We start from the raw sequence: 22,109 nt of genomic DNA on the forward strand, positions 1-22,109 counted from the left end.
TCAATAGTGTGATTGGTACTACCGTTCTATAAATAAATAAACAGCACAATTTAGTAAAACTTGTAGGTGTACAATGAACTTTTTTATATTTCGCGTACAACTTGTAGGTAGGTATAATAAACATTTTTATATTTCGCACGGTTTTAAATGAACTTATTGATCGGTGGTTATCACACTATTGCTCGAACCCCCACTTAAGTAGTTAGGCCATTTTATTATAAACCAATGAGGGTTTTCGCGATTGAAAAATCCGCCAGATGGCAATACGTAGACTGGTCCAAATGCTGCATGATTGGTGGATTTTGACATATCTGTCAATGTCATGTCAAAAATAACCAATCATGCATCATTTGGACCTCGCGTCTACGTATTGCCATCTGGCGGATTTTTCAATCGCGAAAACCCTCATTGTATATTGGCCAAAGCTGTGTGTACCTGTTACTGGCATGCATACACACTAAACTTCTATTTATGTAAGATTTTTATGTAATTACTTTGTATGTAATGTTGTTGGTATGCCTCAATAAATAAATAGTGACGTCAGAATATATCATGGGGATTTAGTAAAAAAACATACTCTTTATTTCAATTAAGATTGTTTTCACTACTTCCGTTGTCTTGGCTTTACTAGAAAAAAATATTCCGGTCTTCTACGACAGATCGAAACCCACACCATAGTATAATAATAAGTATTCACAACTCAAATGCCGCGTATAAAAGCTAATAATTAACCCTTTGTCCACCAGCGTCTAGAATCCACATTGGAGGCAGTCCCCTCGCAGACAGAGCTGGATGCGGCGGCTGAAAACATCAACGAGACCCTCAATATACTGAATATGGGAGAGTTCCCGCCTTCTGACAAGAGCTATGGGTAAGTTGCGTGTTAGGGCCCTTTCCCATAGTAGTTTAGTTTTACGGGATCCAGTAATGCAGGAAAACTTTTTCACCTTCAGAACCTTAATAATATGGTTTCGTCTTTGCAACATTTTACTTGAAAATGTTTTTAGCGGAATCAAAATGGTGGATATCGTATCGTCGATATAGGGTGGATTCGACCAAGACGTAAATATTAATCTCAGAATAAATCGTCAGTTATTCGACATTTTGACATATTTCCCATACTGAAACCTGTCAATGTGACAATTATACCAGGAGTTATTCTCGGATAAAAGTTTGGTCGAATTGAGCCATAAACTATTAAGTTTTTGTAAGAGAAAGAGGGACATGCATCCACAAGGTGGACCGACGACATCATAAAGGTAGCAGGAAGGCGCATTGGGGAAGGCCTATGTTCAGAAGGAGACAACCTGTGGCTAAAATGATGAACATTTGAAAGAAAGAAAACGTTTTTATTTGGCACCACTTTTAAAATTTCTAATACAAAACACTTCGTGCAAAAACTTACATTTATTTCGTCATCCACAGCGAGCTGCAATCAGAACTGAACACAGCGGCAGTAGAACTCAACACAGCGTCGTCTGACGTAGTAGGCGGAGTGGATAAGCCACAACAGCTGCGAGCCAGCGGCCGCCAGTTCGGCGAGGCCTACAACCGGCTCATATCCGTCGCTATGGAGATGGCTGGACAGACCGAGGTGAGCTGAACTACACTCGACAGCAAATAAATCGCACCACCCACGACGCGAACTTTAAAGATTTTCTTTTGACACAATAATGGTGCCCCAACAATATTGGTGTTATTTGAAAGCCCAATAAATATCCTTAAAGAAAAACACATTTAATTTCTTAATAAATGATTAACATATACCATAAATGTGACTTGAAAAAAGACCTCACTTTGGGCTCACCTCTGGGATCAATTAGACCGAATTTTATGGTTATAAAACCAAATAATGATCACACGTGTCCTCTTTAACAGATGGATAGCGATTAATCCCAACTTAACAGTTTTATAGCCGTAAAAGTTGGCTCAAGCGTAACTATCTATTTTTTGAAGAAGTGACTCTGGATCCTTCTAAAGAAACATTTTTGGGGTAAAAACCTTTCCTATAATGAAATGAAGTTTAGAACTGGGCTTTTGAATGGTACCAATAATTATGTGAAGTGGGGATGCATACGTTTGAAAGTGCTTGTCGCGGGTGGTGCGATTTATTTGCTGTCGAGTGTATAAGGCCCCATACACTCGCTACACTCACGTGATAGCTCAATACCCACGTTGCTGTTTGGACAGAAAAGTTCTCGAGTGGCGACCACGGGCTGGAAGACGTAGCGTGGGCAGGCCTCCCACTAGGTGGACCGACGATCTGGTGAAGGTCGCGGGAAGAACATGGATGCGGGCAGAGCAGGGCCGTTCATTATGGAAAGCCTTGGGGGAGGCCTTTGTCCAGCAGTGGACGTCATTTGGCTGAAAGGAATGTGTACAACCCGATCGAGTTAACTGCGCACCACGCTGGAATGCGACTCTCTTGCATTCACCCGCACCCGCGTTCGCCCCGTCCGTACCATAGCGGCGATGTGACGTCACAGCTGTCAGGTCCGCATTTAACTCGACCGGGTTGTATTATTCTTAAAATAGTATAAAACCTTTTCGCCCTTATTAATAAAAAGGATGAACTGTATTAAAATCACATTTCCATACTAAATGACAAAATAAGCCAGAGTTCAACTAGGGTGTTAACCTGCGCACAATAGCCTAATATTTCTACTATACGCCTTAGGGTGGATTCGACCAAACAAAAAACAAAACAAGAGTAGATTAATTTCAGAATAAATCGTCAATTTTGACATATTTCCCATACTGAAACTGTCAATGAGCCAGTTATACCAGGAGTTATTCTCGGATAAAAGTTTCAAGTCTTTAAGGTTTTAAACAATCTGGAGTCTCAAACATAGACCCGGTTGGGTTGAATCGGGCCTTTAAAAATAATCTTGTACTATCTTACAGCTAGGATACATGAATGAATGAGCTATCTCCTAAATGCTACTCTTTGCTCCCAGGACCGCGAGACCCAGACCCTCATGGTGACGTCCATGAAGTCGGTGACGGTGAACTCGTCCAAGCTGCTGGCCACCGCCAAGTCCGTCAGCCAGGACCTCGCGCGGCCCAATGCCAACAACCAGCTCGCCGCTGCTGCCAGAGCTGTCACTGACAGCATTAATAGGCTGGTGAGTGCTCATCATCATCTTCATAATCATAACAAGGCAGGTGTTTGACCACAATCGCACTTGATGTTGAGTGGGATGCAGTCTAGGATGGTACATATCTGCCCTGTAAGTGCCTATTCACTCTCGCCTTGAAAAGACCCGGATTATAGTCTTCAGGAAAGACAGCAGCAGGCAGCGAATTTTAGTCCCTAGCTGTTCGCATTATAAAAGAGTCATCGAAACGCTTAGTGCGAGCTGGTGATATTTCGACAATGTAGGGATGGTACACTAACCTGCGTCTGGTTCCCCGATGATGGAAGGGGGCTGGTGGAATTAGTTCGTGTAATTCTTTCGCATATTCTCCGAAGTGATTTTTTCCCTGAGTAGCTTTTTAAGACATCCACGAGAGGAGTGGTCGTAATATCTGCTGCTGACAGCATTAGTAGACTCGTGAAGTCATGAGTCAACATCTTCCTTCATCATCATCATCATGTTTGAACGTCACCTATTTGGCCCTAAGTCGCCTTTAAGACATTCACGGGAGGAGTGGGCGTGGCCCTAAGCCAACAATCAGCTGACACCTGCTGTGACAGCAGTAACAGACTCGTCATCATTAGTGAGTAACTCGCGCTCGTATCCACAAACATTACTATGAGGTCTCACAGTGCCCGTGGACGAACAGGGTGACACACAAACCGCGTTCGATTTGCTGCTTCACTTAAGCAAGCATCGTTTGTGAGTACGGGCGTCAGACCCGCATGGTGACGTCCATGAAGTCGGTGACGGTGAACTCGTCCAAGCTGCTGGCCACCGCCAAGTCCGTCAGCCAGGACCTCGCGCGGCCCAATGCCAACAACCAGCTCGCCGCTGCTGCCAGAGCTGTCACTGACAGCATTAATAGGCTGGTGAGTGCTCATCATTGGTCATCTTCATAATCATCTTCTTTTTTATATGAGACAGGAGGCAAACGAGCAGACGGTTTACCTGATGGTAAGTGATTACCGTCGCCCATAGACACTCGCAGTCCCAGCAGCGTTACAGGTGCGTTGCCGGCCTTTAAGGTGAAGACCTTTCATCTTCATTTTCTTTATATAATCATCAGCTTTTTAAGACATCGTTAGTCGTCATCATTAGTGAGTTAGGACCTCACGCGGCCAAATGCCAACAACCAGCTCACCGCTGCTGCCAGAGCTGTCACTGACAGCATTAATAGACTGGTGAGTCGTCATCATCATCATCTTCATCGACATCATCATAACAAGGCAGGTGTTTGACCACAATCGCACCTGATGTTGAGTGGGATGCAGTCTAGGATGGTACATATCTGCCATATAAGTGCCTATTCACTCTCGCCTTGAAAAAGCCCGGATTATAGTCTTCGGGAAAGACAGCAGCAGGCAGCGAATTCCAGTCCCTAGCTGTTCGCATTATAAAAGAGTCATCGAAACGCTTAGTGCGAGCTGGTGATATTTCGACAATGTAGGGATGGTACACTAACCTGCGTCTGGTTCCCCGATGATGGAAGGGGGCTGGTGGAATTAGTTCGTGTAATTCTTTCGCATATTCTCCGAAGTGATTTTTTCCCTGAGTAGCTTTTTAAGACATCCACGAGAGGAGTGGTCGTAATATCTGCTGCTGACAGCATTAGTAGACTCGTGAAGTCATGAGTCAACATCTTCCTTCATCATCATCATCATGTTTGAACGTCACCTATTTGGCCCTAAGTCGCCTTTAAGACATTCACGGGAGGAGTGGGCGTGGCCCTAAGCCAACAATCAGCTGACACCTGCTGTGACAGCAGTAACAGACTCGTCATCATTAGTGAGTAACTCGCGCTCGTATCCACAAACATTACTATGAGGTCTCACAGTGCCCGTGGACGAACAGGGTGACACACAAACCGCGTTCGATTTGCTGCTTCACTTAAGCAAGCATCGTTTGTGAGTACGGGCGTCAGACCCGCATGGTGACGTCCATGAAGTCGGTGACGGTGAACTCGTCCAAGCTGCTGGCCACCGCCAAGGCCGTCAGCCAGGACCTCGCGCGGCCCAATGCCAACAACCAGCTCGCCGCTGCTGCCAGAGCTGTCACTGACAGCATTAATAGACTGGTGAGTGCTCATCATTGATCATCTTCATAATCATCTTCTTTTTTATATGAGACAGGAGGCAAACGAGCAGACGGTTTACCTGATGGTAAGTGATTACCGTCGCCCATAGACACTCGCAGTCCCAGCAACGTTACAGGTGCGTTGCCAGCCTTTAAGATTTAAGACATCCAAGAGAGGAGTCGTGATATCTGTTACTAACAGCATTATAGATCGTTTCATCCACTCGGCCGCGCCCCAGCAATGTGTGGTCCCGGTCGCGCGGGGTGCGGGGAGTGTGGTCCGAGCAAGCCGTAAGGCATTACTGTAGTGTGCGTGTGCACTCATGGAGCATTCAGCGTGTACCGATAACACTCAAACATTAGCGGAAGAATGGTGGGGCGCGTCCGAGTGGATGAATTGATCTATAATAGTGAGTCAACATCTTCATCATCATCATCAACATGTTCAAACTTCACCTATTTAGCCCTAAGTCGCCTTTAAGGCATCCATGGGAGGAGTGGACGTGGCTCTAAGCCAACAATCAGCTGACACCTGTTGTGACAGCAGTAACAGACTCGTCATCATTAGTGAGTAACTTGCGCTCGTATCCACAAACATTACTATGAGGTCTCACAGTGCCCGTGGACGCACAGGATGACACACGAACCAATCACAGAGCTCTATTCAACACTGTGCGTTCGATTTGCTGCTTCACTTAAGCAAGCATCGTTTGTGAATACGGGCGTCAGACTCATGGTGACGTCCATGAAGTCGGTGACGGTGAACTCTTCCAAGCTGCTGGCCACCGCCAAGTCCGTCAGCCAGGACCTCACACGGCCGAATGCAAACAACCAGCTCACCGCTGCTGCCAGAGCTGTCACTGACAGCATTAATAGGCTGGTGAGTGCTCATCATCATTGGTCATCTTCATTATCATCTGCTTTTTTTTAATATATGACAGGAGGCAAACAAGCAGACGGATTACCTGATGGTAAGTGATTACCGTCGCCCATAGACACCCGCAGACCCAGGGGCGTTACAGGTGCGTTGCCGGCCTTTAAGATTTAAGACATCCAAGAGAGGAGTCGTGATATCTGCTACTGACAGCATTATAGATCGTTTCATCCACTCGGCCTTGCCCCAGCAATGTTTGGTCCCGGTCGCGCGGGGTGCGGGGAGTGTGGTCCGAGCAAGCCGTAAGGCATTACTGTAGTGTGCGTGTGCACTCATGGAGCATTCAGCGTGTACCGATAACACTCAAACATTAGCGGAAGAATGGTGGGGCGCGTCTTCGTGGATGAATTGATCTATAATAGTGAGTCAACATCTTCATCATCATCATCAACATGTTCAAACTTCACCTATTTAGCCCTAAGTCGCCTTTAAGGCATCCATGGGAGGAGTGGACGTGGCTCTAAGCCAACAATCAGCTGACACCTGCTGTGACAGCAATAACAGACTCGTCATCATTAGTGAGTGACTCACGCCCGTATTCACAAACACTATGAGGTCTCACAGTGCGCGTGGACGCACAGGGTGACACACAAACCAATCAGAGCTCTATTCAACACTGTGCGTCCGATTTGCTACTTCACTTAAGCAAGCATCGTTTGTGAATACGGGCGTCAGACCCTCATGGTGACGTCCATGAAGTCGGTGACGGTGAACTCGTCCAAGCTGCTGGCCACCGCCAAGGCCGTCAGCCAGGACCTCGCGCGGCCCAATGCCAACAACCAGCTCGCCGCTGCTGCCAGAGCTGTCACTGACAGTATTAATAGGCTGGTGAGTGCTCATCATTGGTCATCTTCATATATCATCTGCTTTTTATGACATCGTTAGACGTCATCATTAGTGAGTTAGGACCTCGCGCGGCCCAATGCCAACAACCAGCTCACCGCTGCTGCCAGAGCTGTCACTGACAGCATTAATAGACTGGTGAGTCGGCATCATGATCTTCATAATCATCTGCTTTTTAAGACATCGTTAGTCGTCATCGTTAGTGAGTTAGGTAGGTCCTCAAGCGGCCCAATGCCAACAACCAGCTCACCGCTGCTGCGAGAGCTGTCACTGACAGCATTAATAGACTGGTGAGTCGTCATCATCATCATCATAATCATCAACATGTTAAATTATATTGTAACTGTATGTTTCCCAAAAAACAAATAATAATAATAATAAATACACTTTATTGCACACCAAAGATAAGAACAGAAAGAAAAGGAACACACAAGGTACAACTAGGCGGTCTTATCGCTATGAAGCGATCTCTTCCAGACAACCTATGGTGAGGACAGTTACTTAAAAAAAAATATGAACAAATAAATAAATAAATGTGTAAATTTAAGATATTTGTCCCTAAATCGCCTTTTAAGACATCCACTGGAAGAGTGGTCGTGATATCTGCTGCTGACAGCATTAATAGAATCGTGAGTCAATATCATTAATCATCTTCATAACCATCTGCTTTTTAAGACATCTTTCATCGTTATCGTTAGTGAGTTAGGTAGGACCTGACGCCGCTGAATGCAAACAACCAGCTCACCGCTGCTGCGAGAGCTATCACTGACAGCATTAATAGGCTGGTGAGTCATCATAATCATCTGCTTTTTAAGACATCTTTCATCGTCATCGTTAGTGAGTTAGGACCTCGCACGGCCGAATGCCAACAACCAGCTCACCGCTGCTGCGAGAGCTGTCACTGACAGCATTAATAGGCTGGTGAGTCATTATAATCATCAACTTTTTAAGACATCTTTCATCGTCATCGTTAGTGAGTTAGGTAGGTCCTCAAGCGACCGAATGCCAACAACCAGCTCACCGCTGCTGCCAGAGCTGTCACTGACAGCATTAATAGGCTGGAGAGTCATCATAATCATCTGCTTTTTAAGACATTGTTAGACGTCATCGTTAGTGAGTTAGGTAGGTCCTCAAGCGACCGAATGCCAACAACTAGCTCATTGCGGCTGCGAGAGCAGTCACTGACCGCATTAATAGGCTGGTAAGTCATCATCATCTTCGTAATCATCAAAATCCGTCCCTAAGTCGCCTTTAAGACATCCGCGAAAAGAGTGCTGCTGATATCTGCTTTAGTAGACTCGTGAGGTCATGAGTCAGCATCTTTATCATCATCAAGTTTGTATTTTACCTATTTGGCCCTAAGATTTCTTTCACATTAAGAGCGCTTTAGGCTTTTTTGTCGCGCGACTGCAGCGCGACTTAGAAGCACTACAACCGCGCGACAAAAATGCCTATTTATGAAAGCGCTCTTAGGCGATTTAGCAGCGCGACAGACGCGCTGCCGAAAATTACATACCATGTGACAGCTGATTCCTCCCTTCACATTACAAAAACGTAATTATTTGTTACCATAGGGGTCACTTAAAAATTAGGAATTGATGGTGAAAACGGACATTAGTGTCGTTTCAACGCTGCGACAAGACAACGTTGTTCGAAACTAAAGACGCTAGTATAGGAGGTCCCTCAATGTTGTTATTTGTTGCTGTAACAGACCTCTTTTTCCAGGTGGACGTGTGCACAGAAGCGGCTCCAGGTCAAAAAGAGTGCGCGGCGGCCATCTTGCGTATCCGAGGCGCCGCGCCGCTGCTGGCCGCGCCCACGCAGCCGCTGTGCGAGCTCGGGTACTTCGCCTGCCTGGATGCTGTGCTGGAGCAGAGCAAGGGACTCAGTGAGTAACGTAACACAGAGTAGGATAGCAAATTCAACAGTTTATTCAGTACGTAGGCCCTTTCCAGGGCACTTATACACGTTCCAAATATAGCTTTCCCTACCACCACTTCGGGACAAATGGGCTGGTGCTGAGAAGAAGTGGCAGAAGAAACTCAATCACCTTTTTCAGCATAGAGCAGAAGGACGCAGAAGGAATGCGCGGCGACCATTTTACATCCAGTAGCCCACGCAGCCGCTGTGCGAGCTCGGGTACTTCGCCTGCCTGGACGCTGTGCTGGAGCAGAGCAAGGGACTCAGTAAGTAGCGTAGCGCAGAGCATAACGAGACTATTCCCACCACTCGTTCCCACCGCTGCAACTTCTGTGTAGCCAGGATCTACAGCTTGACCGCCAGCAACCCAACCAGTGAATGTCAAGCACACGAGTAAAAGAAGTTATCATTATAATTTCAGCCACAGGACGTCCACTGCTGAACATACGCCTCCCTTAATCATTCGATATTGACCTTGCCTATATCCAGCGTCTTTCTGCTAACTTTATGAGGTGTCTGTCATAAGGATGTCACTTACTATGAGTCTCATAAGAAGGCTCAGGGTCACTCAAAGCACAGCACGACGCGAAGGAATACGCGGCGGCCATCTTGCGTATCCATTCGCCCACGCAGCCGCTGTGCGAGCTCGGATACTTCGCCTGCCTGGATGCTGTGCTGGAGCAGAGCAAGGGACTCAGTGAGTAGCTTAGCACAGAGTAGGATAGCAAATTCAACAGTTTATTCAGTACGTAGGCCCATTCCAGGGCACTTATACACGTCCCAAATTTAGCTTGCCCTACCACCACTTCGGGACAAATGGGCTGGTGCTGAGAAGAAATGGCAGAAGAAACTCAATCGCCTTTGTTAGCATAGAGCAGAAGGACGCTGAAGGAATGCGCAGCGGCCATCTTATGCATCTAGTCGCCTTGCAGCCGCTGTGCGAGCTCGGGTACTTCGCCTGCCTGGATGCTGTGCTGGAGCAGAGCAAGGGACTCAGTGAGTAACGTAGAGTAAAGCAGAAGGACGCAGAAACAGACAGCTATTAGCTTGGGCACTACGTGTATCTCTACAATATTGGAGCAAAACAAGAGGCCCAGTGAGTAGCGTAGCATAGGATGTTCGTTTCAGCCTCAGTTTCTTTGAAAGTTGGAGACTACGCTCGAAGTTGTGACGCTGTATGACGCTGGCGTTGTGGTCGCTTACTATGGGTCTTATAAGAAGGGTCAAGGTTGATTTAAAAACAGTACGACGCAGAAGGAATGCGCGGCGGCCATCTTGCATCATCATCATCAGCTGTTGTAAGCTCGGGTACTTCGCCTGCCTAGATGCTGTGCTGGAGCAGAGCAAGGAACTCAGTGAGTAGCGTATCATAGAGTATAGTAGCATAGAGCAGAAGGAATCCAGTCGCCCTCGCAGCCTGTTAGATATGTCTGTTAGCTTGGACACTTCGCGTGTCTCGACAATATTGGAGCAGAGCAAGGGACTCAGTGAGTAGCGTAGAATAAAGCAGAAGGAGTCATCATCATCAATTCAGCCACAGGACGTCCACTGCCGAACATAGGCCTCTCCATATTGACCTGGTAGCGGCCTGCATCCAGGGTCGTCCTGCAACCTTCGTGAGGTCGTTTGTTCACTTGTTGACGTCACACGCTGCGCTCCACTCCAAAAACTTGCTGTCCCATCCACCGTCAGCCAGCGTATCACAGAGCAGAAGGACGTCGCTTACTATGAGTCTCATAAGAAGGCTCAAAGTCACTCAAAGCACAGTACGATGCGAAGGAATTCAGTCGCCCTCGCAGCCTGTTAGATATGTCTGTTAGCTTGAGCACTTCGCGTGTCTCGACAATATTGGAGCAGAGCAAGGGACTCAGTGAGCACAGAGCAGAAGGAATGCGCGGCGGCCATCTTGCCATCGCCCACACAGCTGGGGCACTTCGCGTGTCTTGACACTTGATGACGCTTGACTTGCTCCCCATTCACCGTCAGTCAGCGTAGAACAGAGCAGAAGAACGCAGAAGGAATCATCATCATTTCAGCCACAGGACGTCCACTGCTGAAGGCATAGGCCTCCCCCAATGATTCCCATGTTGATCTTACATCTAGTCGCCCTCACAGCCGTTGTTAACTCGGGCACTTAGCGTCTCTCTACATACGGATCTGAGACGTGGTCGCTTACTAGGAGTAGGAGTCTCTAAGAAGGCTCAAGGTCACCCAAAGCACAGCACGACGCGAAAGAATGCGCGGCGGCCATCTTGCGCATCTAGTCGCCTCGCAGCCGTTGTAAGCTTGGGCACTTCGCATGTTTCTACAATGTTGGAGCAGAGCAAGGGACTCAGTGAGTAACGTAGACTAAAGCAAAAGGAGTGCGCGGCGGCCATCTTGCCATCGCCCACACAGCTGGGGCACTTCGCGTGTCTTGACACTTGATGACGTCCCACGCTGCGCTCCACTACAAAAACTTGCTGCTAGCACAGAGCAGATGGACGCAAAAGGAATCATCATCATCATTTCAGCCACAGGACGTCCACTGCTGAACATAGACTTCCTGCGTTGCAAGCAAGGAATTTTTTCCTGGCGGCTTGGTGACCGGATTGAACCGTTTTGCACGTGAAAGTTAGGTTGTCCGGCTTGCAGAAATTTATAAAAATTACCGTTCGGTTTGTATCCAGCGCTTTCCTGCTTTCTTTGTGAGGCCGTTTGTTCACTTGTTGACGTCACAAGCTGCGCTCCACTCCAAAAACTTGCTGTCCCATCCACCGTCAGCCAGCGTATCACAGAGCAGAAGGACGTCGCTTACTATGAGTCTCATAAGAAGGCTCAAGATCACTCAAAGTACAGCACGACGCAGAAGGAATACGCGGCGGCCATCTTGCGCATCCAGTCGGCCTCGCAACCGATGTTAGTGTCTTGGCAATGTTGAAGCAGAGCAAGGGACTCAGTGAGTAGCTTTCTGTAGGCTTATACTCAGAGGCGCCCTTGGGTTCCGTTCACGTTACAACTTCGTTTGAACTAGCTGTCAAAACGACGCGATACGGATTTGTCAAAACAGCTGAAGTTCGTTCGTCGTCCAGTTGCGTTGCAGTTAAAAGTTTTTAGCGCAATCGAGGCCCAGGTTACTGGCCATCAACAACAAAAAAGCTACGATAGTTGCTGCAATTCACGAAGGCGAGTGAGCTTTACATGTGTGGTGGCTCGCTACTGTTCGTTTTTTCAGAAGTTTTGACAGACATTACACTATCGTTAAATGCATGTACACACACAAGTGAAACTCACTCACGTTCGTAAGTTGCAAGAACAATACCTTTTGACCCCCCATTATGCAATGCTCTATGAGTCTATCCAAAGTGAAGAACACTGCATAGATCCCACTGAAAGCTTCATCAAACAATGTGCACCTAACGTGCTGGGTTTGTGTTATACACAGTGAAAATTTGAGTCTTCTCAATACCTAAAAACTTAGAAATGGTACATCTATATAGTAGTATAATATAAAAAAGTTTATGTCGGCCGTTTGGTGTAGTGGTTCGAAACGGACTACTATTCCGGAGGTAGCGGGTTCGATTCCCGCACAGTACAAACATTTGTGTGCATGAACATATTTGTTTGGATTGGACTGGGTGTTTTCTATGTATAATAAGTATGTATTTACAAAAAAAAAGTATTTAAGTATGTTTATATCCGTTGTCTAGTACCCATAGTACAAGCTTTGCTTAGTTTGGGACTAGAAGCGGAGTGTAAAATGTGTAAGGATATTTATTTTATTTATTTATTTACTTTGTTCTAAACCATCGCTTATTTTACAGGCGAGGGAATGTCCAGAAATGGTACATCTATGAGTATAATATCAAAAACTTTTAAGAACTTTGTTCTTTTCTAAACCACCTTCTTTTACAGGTGAGGGAATGTCCGGAATTGCAAGTGCTGTGAAACGATCCGAGCACGAGCAGTTTGCTCGCTCAGTCGGTTCTGTCGCCGCCGCCGTCACTGGGCTCGTGGAATGTACAGCGCAGGCCGCTTACCTGGTACGTATGTTACATGCTTCGAATGTTAGGCGTAATCAGCAGTTCGTCCCAAGCAGGCTCATCGATTTCACAAGCTGCCCAATCTTCGGTCGCTAGCGGGTAACGGTTCTCTTTAAAAAAATATTGCATTATTTTCTTTTTATCTGTAGCTTTTAAAGTCCATCTCTGAACTTCGGTCTGACAATATCTTGTGATTTTCCAACGACCATAGCTCGGGCGAAACTGGGGTAAAAGTACCACTAGTTGACCACACACACGCACTAACAGCTGACCATCATTTAATATTAACGGATATTAAAAAACTACGGCAACTTTAGATGGTAGTATTTGTTATTTTGTTAACAGAAAGACAATCCATAAAAAGTGTCAATCAAAGTCTGCTGCTATTGGTTGGCACATCCCACTAATATTATAAATGCGAATGTTTCTGTCGATGTCTGGATGTTTGTTACTCTTTCACGGTCAACTGAACGGATTTTGATGAAACTTTACAGCATTATTGATTATAACCCAGAATAACATAATAGGCTATAATTTATGACGATATGTGACAAATAAATTGCAATAACGACGAGTCTAAAAAGCGCCATCTATCATCATTGGTTAAAATCATCTACAGCGCTGGACAAACTACTGTTTTTGACGTTCGTAAACATTCATGCGGGGGAAGCCGTGAAAAGCCATCTATCAATATGATATCAAACGGGGGTAAAACGAGCTCCACGCGAACAAAGTCGCGGGCGGCCGCTAGTTATTACATATTCTTTTTTTGGTGTTGTAATATAAACATATTTTCTTTCTGTCCTTTGTCAGTTATATTTATCTCTGTGTACAGGTGGCGATATCGGACGAGACGAGCGCGGCCGGGCGACCAGGCCTAGTCGACCAGGCGCAGTTCGCGCGCGCCGCCGCCGCCATCGACCTCGCCTGCAGGCAGCTGGCCGACCCTGCCAGCACGCAGCAGCAGGTAACGAACACAGACCATCGACTGTAGAGCTTAGGTGGTATTATAGGCTAGTAGACAATAGTGACTGAGTTTCTTGCGCTGCTTCTTCTCAGCACTGACCCATTTATTGTCCCGAATAGGGCATGCAAAAACCGAGCGGTTTGGAAAAACCGGTTTTTTCGGTTTTTATTTTTAAAAACCGAACTAAACCGGTTTTTTCGGGTTTTCGGGTTTTTCGGGTCGACTGTTTGTAAGTAAATAAAAATTATAATAAAAATCATTTTATTTCTTTTATATTCTAGTTTGACAAGATGAAGTTACATGTTCTGAACATAATATTGTGAGATCAATTGAATAGTTTAATTAAAAATCAAATATAAAGAGATCAACAATAGGATACTTCGCTCATTAGCAAAGCAAAACCTTTGGTCAGGACTTCTTGGCGGGAATCTGAAGCGTCATGTTAGCGGTTTTGTTTTATTTCCTCAAATTCGTGTGTGGGCGACTATTAATGTATAATAATGGTGGATTATTAACCATTGAGTGTTCGTGAACGTCCATGGGTGTGGGCAAGTGAAGCAAAACAGTGCATCGTGATTCTTCTGGTTCTCTCAAGTTGTCCATAGGAGGTCTCAGTAAAGCACCACAACTTTACTGAGACTCAAAGGGTGGGAAAGGGTATCATCTATCATCCTTCATTATATCATTACTTGATCTCATTTTGTAACTCGTATCACTTATATACTGGAAAATGGCACAAATCAAGTCGACCTCGACGTGTATTGCCAACATCATCAAAAAAGAAGAAGAAAATTTGGTCATAGTTATGCTTATTTAAATAATATGTAAGTTGACACTGACAGAGACTAGCAAAGCAAAAATAATGGCGGCAATGGTCAAATACAAAGCGCGTTCCATTTTGCGCCCGCGCGCTTATAGCTTTAGCTAGAAGATACATGGTACTTTAGTTCAATACCATAGCCATAGACTATACTCTACTCATTCACATTGCATTCATCATCATTCATCATCATTTCAGCCATAGGACGTCCACTGCTGAACATAGGCCTTTTTTTTTTTTTGCGTCGGGAAATGCTTTGCGCATGCCCACTGGCTGATGGGGACAGTCAGTCAGTGGGTTATGTGGGACTCTCCCCGCCGGGAGGGCGGGGCCTACCCACTAAAACCCGACGGTGTCCTCCGGGGCCATTGATACGAAGCCGCGAGTTATTGTCCTATTGGACATTCGTCCGCGGCACTGAACATAGGCCTCCCCCAATGCTTTCCATGTTGATCGATTGGCAGCGGTCTGCGTCCAGCGCTTCCCTGCTACCTTTACGATGTCGTCGGTCCACCTTGTAGGTGGACGTCCCACGCTGCGTTTTCCGGTACGCGGCCTCCATTCCAGAACCTTTCTGCCCCATCGGCCGTCAGTTCTGCGTACTATGTGCCCTGCCCATTGCCACTTCAGCTTGCTAATCCGTCGGGCTATGTCAGCGACTTTGGTTCGTTTACGGATCTCCTCATTTCTGATTCGATCTCGCAAAGAAACACCAAGCATAGCCCTCTCCATAGCACGCTGTGCAACTTTGAGCTTCTGTATAAGGCCCATAGTGAGAGGCCACGTTTCCGAGCCATAAGTTATCACTGGTAACACACATTGGTTATACACTCTAGTCTTCAGGCATTGAGGTATTTTGGACGAAAAGATGTTGCGTAGTTTCCCGAACGCTGCCCAGCCGAGTTGGATTCGACGATTGACCTCCTTCTCGAAATTGGACCTACCTAGCTGGATCGTTTGTCCGAGGTAGACATACTTGTCGACAATCTCGAGAATTGAGCTCCCAACTGAAACTGGGTAGGGCGTAACATGGACATTCGACATAAGCTTCGTTTTGTCCATGTTCATCATCAGGCCTACCTGTTGGGAAACTCGATTAAGGTCTTCGAGCATTGTGCCAAGATCTTCCAACGATTCTGCCATGACTACAATATCGTCGGCAAACCGAAGGTGAGTGATGTACTCGCCATTAATGTTTATGCCGAATCCTTTCCATTCCAGGAGTTTGAAAGCGTCTTCCAATGCAGCGGTGAACAGTTTCGGAGATATAACATCTCCCTGCCTAACGCCTCGCTGCAGTGGAATCGCCCCCGTGCTCTGCTCCTGTACTCGGACCGACATGGTGGCGTTTTTGTACAAGCACTTCAGCACCTCGATATACCGATAGTCAATACGGCACCGCTGGAGAGATTGTAACACTGCAAGTTATACTCCTCAGTCTTCTGTATAACCTGCCGCAGCGTATGGATGTGGTCTATGGTACTATAACCTTTTCGGAATCCGGCTTGTTCGGGAGGCTGGAAGTCATCGAACCTACGCGCGAGACGGTTCGTGATGACTCTCGAAAACAGTTTGTAGACATGACTCAGAAGCGAGATGGGTCTGTAATTCTTCAGCAAGGTCTTATCACCTTTCTTGAAGAAGAGCACCACCACGCTTCTGTTCCATGCCTCTGGCGTAGTTCCCTGGAGTAGGACGGAGTTAAAGAGTCTCTGAAGGACTTTCAGTATCGGTGTTCCACCCGCATTCAGAAGCTCCGATGTTATTCCGTCATCACCCGGTGCCTTGTTGTTCTTTAGCTGTTTGAGAGCCATCCTAATCTCGTATAGGCTGATGTCCGGGATATCTTCGGTATAGTGTCGAGTTAGCTTAGCTCTTGGAGCTGAAGTTGAGCTATCAACGGGTTTGGTGACCGAGGTATATAGCTGTCCATAAAACCTCTCGATCTCACCCAGAACCTCGGCTTTTGTTGACGTTACACTACCGTCCGCCGTCGTTAGCTTCGTCAGCTGGCTTTGCCCAATAGAGTTGTCTCTTGCGAACACTTTGGAGCCTTGGTACCGCTTCCACATTGCATTACAATAATTGTTTTTATTGATATGACTAAAGAAGCGTGTTCTTGTATGAGTTATTAAATTATCTAAAATCGTAGAAGAAAAACCGAAAAAACCGAAAAACCCGGATTTATAACTGACAAAAACCGAGTTCCAAATTGTGTCGGTTATCCGGTTTTTTCGGTTATCCGGTTAACCGGTTTGCATGCCCTAGTCCCGAAGCAGTGGTAGGGTTAATATTGGGACGTGTAAAAGTGCTTTCTAAAAGCCTATTTGCAAAAATAAACGAATTTTATGAATTTTAGTTTCCTAAAAAAATTTTTTTAGTCCGTAATGTTTAATATCAAAAAATATTGGACACGTATATTTTTATTTGTCAATCTAACAAATAATTACATAGTTATGGTGCGTTGAAGTTCCGCACGACGTCACAACGTGCGGCACTTTTATGCACGCATTGACGTCACGGGCCTCTTCTTATGAACTTTGGTGCGCTTTGTCTCTTTAAATTTTCATTAGTTTGAAAAAGTAAAAAATACGTGTAGAGTATTTTTTGACAAGTTAACTGACGGACTAATTAAAGCTCTTGCTTTTTGACCCAGGAAACATCCCTATTGGCAGGTAGTTGCTAATTGCTCATAGAATAGGCCCCCTTCGTTCGTTCTTTTGTTTCAGCCGAAAGACGTCCACTGCTGGACAAAGGCCTCCCCCAAGGATTTCCACAAAGACCGGTCCTGGGCCGGCAGTGGGCGGGGCACATAGCTCGTAGAGCTGACGGCCGCTGGGGCAGGAAAGTTCTTGAGTGGCGACCACGAGCCGGAAGACGTAGCGTGGGCAGGCCTCCCACTAGGTGGACCGACGATCTGGTGAAGGTCGCGGGTCCAATGACAGTTTAACTTTCCCCCGACACAAACTTGACCTTCATTGGTTAGGTTTTTATGGCGGTCAAGCTGTAGATCCTGGCTACACAGGAGTTGCAGTGGTGGGAACGAGAGGTGGGAATAGCCCCGTTGTAGAGCTTATGTGGCAGGAATCGAGAGCACTGAGAGAATCAGAGCAGCGCAAGGTCAGAGTAACGCTCGAGGCATCGAAAGAGAGACAGTGAGATGTCCCTCCAAGGATCTACTACGTGGCGACTAGGGCAGGGCAGTGTCACTGCTCCCCTGTGTATCAAACTAGTAACGGACTCCCCGTCACTCCTTAGTTAGATAGATAGAACACACTTTATTGTATTGGCTCTGTGCACGATTACAGCGCCAACTAGCGTCCACAACTTTGTGGGCTCTGTCACATTGACATTTAGGTCGTCTATTTGTGAAAAAATATCGAAATGAAAAAATAACAAATATTTTCGACTAATAAATTGTTGTGATACCACGATTTGGGTGGAAAAAAGGTTTTGAAATCATTTTGGTCATTCAAATCAAATGAGGTAAGTCCAAAAAGTGTGTTTAATTTTGATTGTGTCAGGGTTTGTTTACTTCATTTATAGTTGTAGTTTTACAGTAAAACGAAAAGAAAAAGCTACTTTAACGGTTTCATTATATAACAGTAAATATATTTAAATGTTCCTGTATCGCTAGTAATAAATTAAATATCGTTTTCAGATCGAAATGAGTATTGTTTTGAAGACCGGGTTTGTGAGTGTTACAATATCAAATTCCAACCACAAACCGTATTTAAAGGAAAGTTGTTGGTATTGGCTGGACAAGTCCGAGATGTAGAAGAATTAAGAACAAAACAAGGGCAGAGTTCAATAATTCACGCTCTCATCATAAGGCAAACATCTGTGCACAACAACTACTGTGACTCATTTTTGTACTACCACGTTGTATAGTCTAGTTATTTCCAAATTGTAAACGTCTAATTAAACCAGCCGTATCGAAATACAGCCCACTCTTTTATTTAAGTTCCCAGTAGGACCCTTTTCATGCGATTAATGAATGATATTAAAATGTATTCTGTAGAATCGCTTTGCCATTGACAGATACATCTGATGACAGAGCTTACATTATTTCTACTTTTGACCACCATGAGCGCTGCGATAGATTATGTTACCCCCACCTAGTACTTCGCACCCAGCGAATATCACACAAGACAATAAAAGAAAGGGAAAGAAATAATGTGTATATTTGTCGCATAACCTATTAGGACAGTCTACATATCCACATGGGGAGTGATCATATTCTACTCTACTGGAACCATACAACTAACCAGTGTTGGCACTAATCAATTAATTTTTTAATCAATTAATTAATTTGATTAATTTTAATCATGATTAAATTAATCCTGATTAAAATAATCATGATTAAAAAAGTAATCATAATCATGATTAATTTGTTAATCATTAATCAATAATCATTAATTTGATTAACTTGATTAACTTTTTAAATGTTCTATCGAAAACAATGTTAAAACATTGAATTCTAATATTAGATGTTTGGTTTTAGGCTACAATTCTATGACAGGTCATACCTAGATAAATATAAGGTAACCTAGACTGCCCCCCGCCCCCTTCCCTCGCTGAAACTTCCGGTGCAGTTCTTCCGACCTCCCGTAGGAGGATATCAGTCCACTTCCCCTACCGTTCCAGCACTTACTTGCAACCCCACACTCCCACGTCCCACCACATGCCCCCCACCCCTAGCCTACTTTGAAACTTCTGGTACGAAGTCGCCTGCACCTCCCCAACACGCAAAACCTCCTTGCTTAGCAACCCCACCCTTCTATTGAATTGCCCACGCGTGGGCCTCCCCCCGAAACTTCTGGTACGAAGTCTCCTGCACCTCCCCAACACGCAAAACCCTAGGAGGTTTTGCGTCCCCACCCTTCTATTGAATTGCCAACGCGTGGGCTTCTCCCCGAAACTTCTGGTACGAAGTCTCCTGCACCTCCCCAACACGCAAAACCTCCTTGCTTAGCAACCCCACCCTTCTATTGAATTGCCCACGCGTGGGCCTCCCCCCGAAACTTCTGGTACGAAGTCTCCTGCACCTCCCCAACACGCAAAACCTCCTAGTTTAGCAACCCCACCCTTCTATTGAATTGCCCACGCGTGGGCTTCTCCCCGAAACTTCTGGTACGAAGTCTCCTGCACCTCCCCAACACGCAAAACCTCCTAGCTTAGCAACCCCACCCTTCTATTGAATTGCCCACGCGTGGGCTTCTCCCCGAAACTTCTGGTACGAAGTCTCCTGCACCTCCCCAACACGCAAAACTTCCTAGCTTAGCAACCCCACCCTTCTATTGAATTGCCCACGCGTGGGCCTCCCCCCGAAACTTCTGTTACGAACTCTCCTGCACCTCCCCAACACACAAAACGTCCTAGTTTAGCAACCCCACCTTTCCGTTGAATTGCCCACGCTTGCGCCTACCTTGAGTAGTGAAAATTGACGCAGTTTTTTGGGAAAACGACAGTACAACTCCAGATCCCCCCTTTGCTAGATATTTTATAAGTCGCGGGTACCTTTTCATACACTCCCAACCCTTTTCTTATGAAAATAGTAGATAGTTAATCAAATAATCAAATTAACGATTAATGATTATGATTAATTAATCTTAATCAAAATTTTTGATTAATGATTAACTAATCATAATCAAAAAAATTTGATTATGATTTTAATCATTAATTTTTAATCATTAATCAGATTAACTTTTTGCCAACACTGCAACTAACACATTAAAGCCATGTATTCATTAGGCAACATTTGTTGATAACTGTTTATGACTAGTGTGAAACAAGTTTACCATAAACACAGGTTTCTGAAACTTGGCCGTCCACACTTGCTCAATGTTTCATCACCTATGGTTATAGACTGTTTATAAACTGTTTACAGAGATGTTGTAACATTGTTTATGAACAGTTTATAAACAGTGTTTATCAACAAATGTTGCCTAATGAATACATATGGTAATACCATGTAAAATGAAATGCATAATTTCATCGTGCATGATACCATATCAATTGTCAATTTTGGAGCTCCTTTAACTGAATCACTCTAGTTCTGTTTAAACTTACTCTCACCTCATCATTCTAATTTAAATGTTTCTCCCCAGGTGCTATCAGCAGCGACAGTGGTAGCCAAGCACACCTCAGCGCTATGCAACGCGTGCCGCGTGGCCTCCTCCAAGACTCAAGAACCCCAAGCGAAGAGACACTTCGTGCAGGCTGCTAAAGATGTAGCCAACTCTACTGCAGCTCTTGTGAAGCAGATTAAAGCGCTTGACAGCGACTATAGTGAGGTGAGTGACCTGTAATACTCTATTTTGTGACAGGGTTCCTGCTTGAGAATTCTCGAGAAAGTCCAAAAAAAAACTATGCGTCGAGAATTGGAACTTGAATCATTTCGTGTAACATGTGCCGCGTAGCCTCATCCAAGACGAAGAACCTCAAGCCAAAAGACATTTCGTGATCCAATCAGATTCAGATAAGTATTCGTATAAGGACGAGAGCACGTCAAGCTTGACACTGTCACACACTCGACACGTCAATGTAGGTGCAATATTGCAACAAAATTGACAAGTTATGTGTGTGTCGATAATACATACATAGTTTAACAGACCAGGTTTAAATAAGGAAGAATTGTAGTACATGCAGAGCTTCTTATCAGCATTTATTGTCACGAAGCAGTGGTAGAGTTAAGCTTCAACCACACCAAGAGTTAAGCTTCAACCACACCAACGCGTTCAGGTCGCCATCGCCGACGCGATCATAGGCCAATGACAGGTCGCGCGACCCATGACAGTTCACGCGACTTGTCATTTCCCTATGATCGCACCGTGGTCGATGCCGATCTGCACGCGTTGGCCTGGTTGAAGCATTAAAGTAATACTGGATCGTGTTAAAGAGTTTCCTTTGCAGAAAAAATTACTTATGACTTTCTGTTTGCGCAGGAAAACCGCGCCCGCTGCGCCGCTGCAACCGGTCCTTTGCTAGAAGCGGTGCGTGGACTAGTCTTGTTCGCGGACCGACCCGAGTTTGCCAGCGTGCCCGCTCGAGTTTCACAGCAAGCACGCGCTTCGGTGGAGCCTATACTGCAGTGCGGCAGGTTAGTAATACTCATAATCATCATCATTTCAGCCACAGGACGTCCACTGCTGAACATGTCTCTCCCAATGATTACCACATAGGTAGGTTTGTTCCCGTGTTAAGCTGTGTGGTGACGGCAGAGTAGAATACATTTGTCACCAACCCCTACTCTTCCCGCGGGTGTCGTAAGAGGCGACTTAGGGACTACACATCAAACAGAGAATGGGCAGCAGCGCTCTCTGAAAAACATCAATCTTTTAAACTGCGATCTCCAACCCGCCTGCCAAGCGTGGAGATTATGGCAAAA

The 22,109-nt window shown here is 45.5% G+C and overlaps 1 protein-coding gene across 1 annotated transcript in view; it reads left to right on the forward strand.

Annotated features, from left to right (window-relative positions):
* LOC135084768 (talin-2-like) overlaps positions 1-22,109 on the forward strand; it is a 164,299-nt gene that overhangs the window by 93,790 nt on the left and 48,400 nt on the right. Inside the window, exons 34-47 of the mRNA XM_063979506.1 lie at positions 747-871; positions 1,426-1,594; positions 2,958-3,125; positions 3,845-4,009; positions 5,050-5,214; positions 5,914-6,093; positions 6,823-6,975; positions 9,104-9,176; positions 9,467-9,607; positions 9,784-9,906; positions 12,805-12,932; positions 13,768-13,899; positions 20,830-21,015; positions 21,667-21,821. Of these exons, the coding sequence (XP_063835576.1) occupies positions 747-871; positions 1,426-1,594; positions 2,958-3,125; positions 3,845-4,009; positions 5,050-5,214; positions 5,914-6,093; positions 6,823-6,975; positions 9,104-9,176; positions 9,467-9,607; positions 9,784-9,906; positions 12,805-12,932; positions 13,768-13,899; positions 20,830-21,015; positions 21,667-21,821 (2,063 nt within the window). The remainder of the gene's footprint in view (positions 1-746; positions 872-1,425; positions 1,595-2,957; positions 3,126-3,844; positions 4,010-5,049; positions 5,215-5,913; positions 6,094-6,822; positions 6,976-9,103; positions 9,177-9,466; positions 9,608-9,783; positions 9,907-12,804; positions 12,933-13,767; positions 13,900-20,829; positions 21,016-21,666; positions 21,822-22,109) is intronic.

Source organism: Ostrinia nubilalis, chromosome 27, assembly GCF_963855985.1.
Source record: "Ostrinia nubilalis chromosome 27, ilOstNubi1.1, whole genome shotgun sequence".
In the NCBI taxonomy this organism is placed as follows: Eukaryota; Metazoa; Arthropoda; class Insecta; order Lepidoptera; family Crambidae; genus Ostrinia; species Ostrinia nubilalis.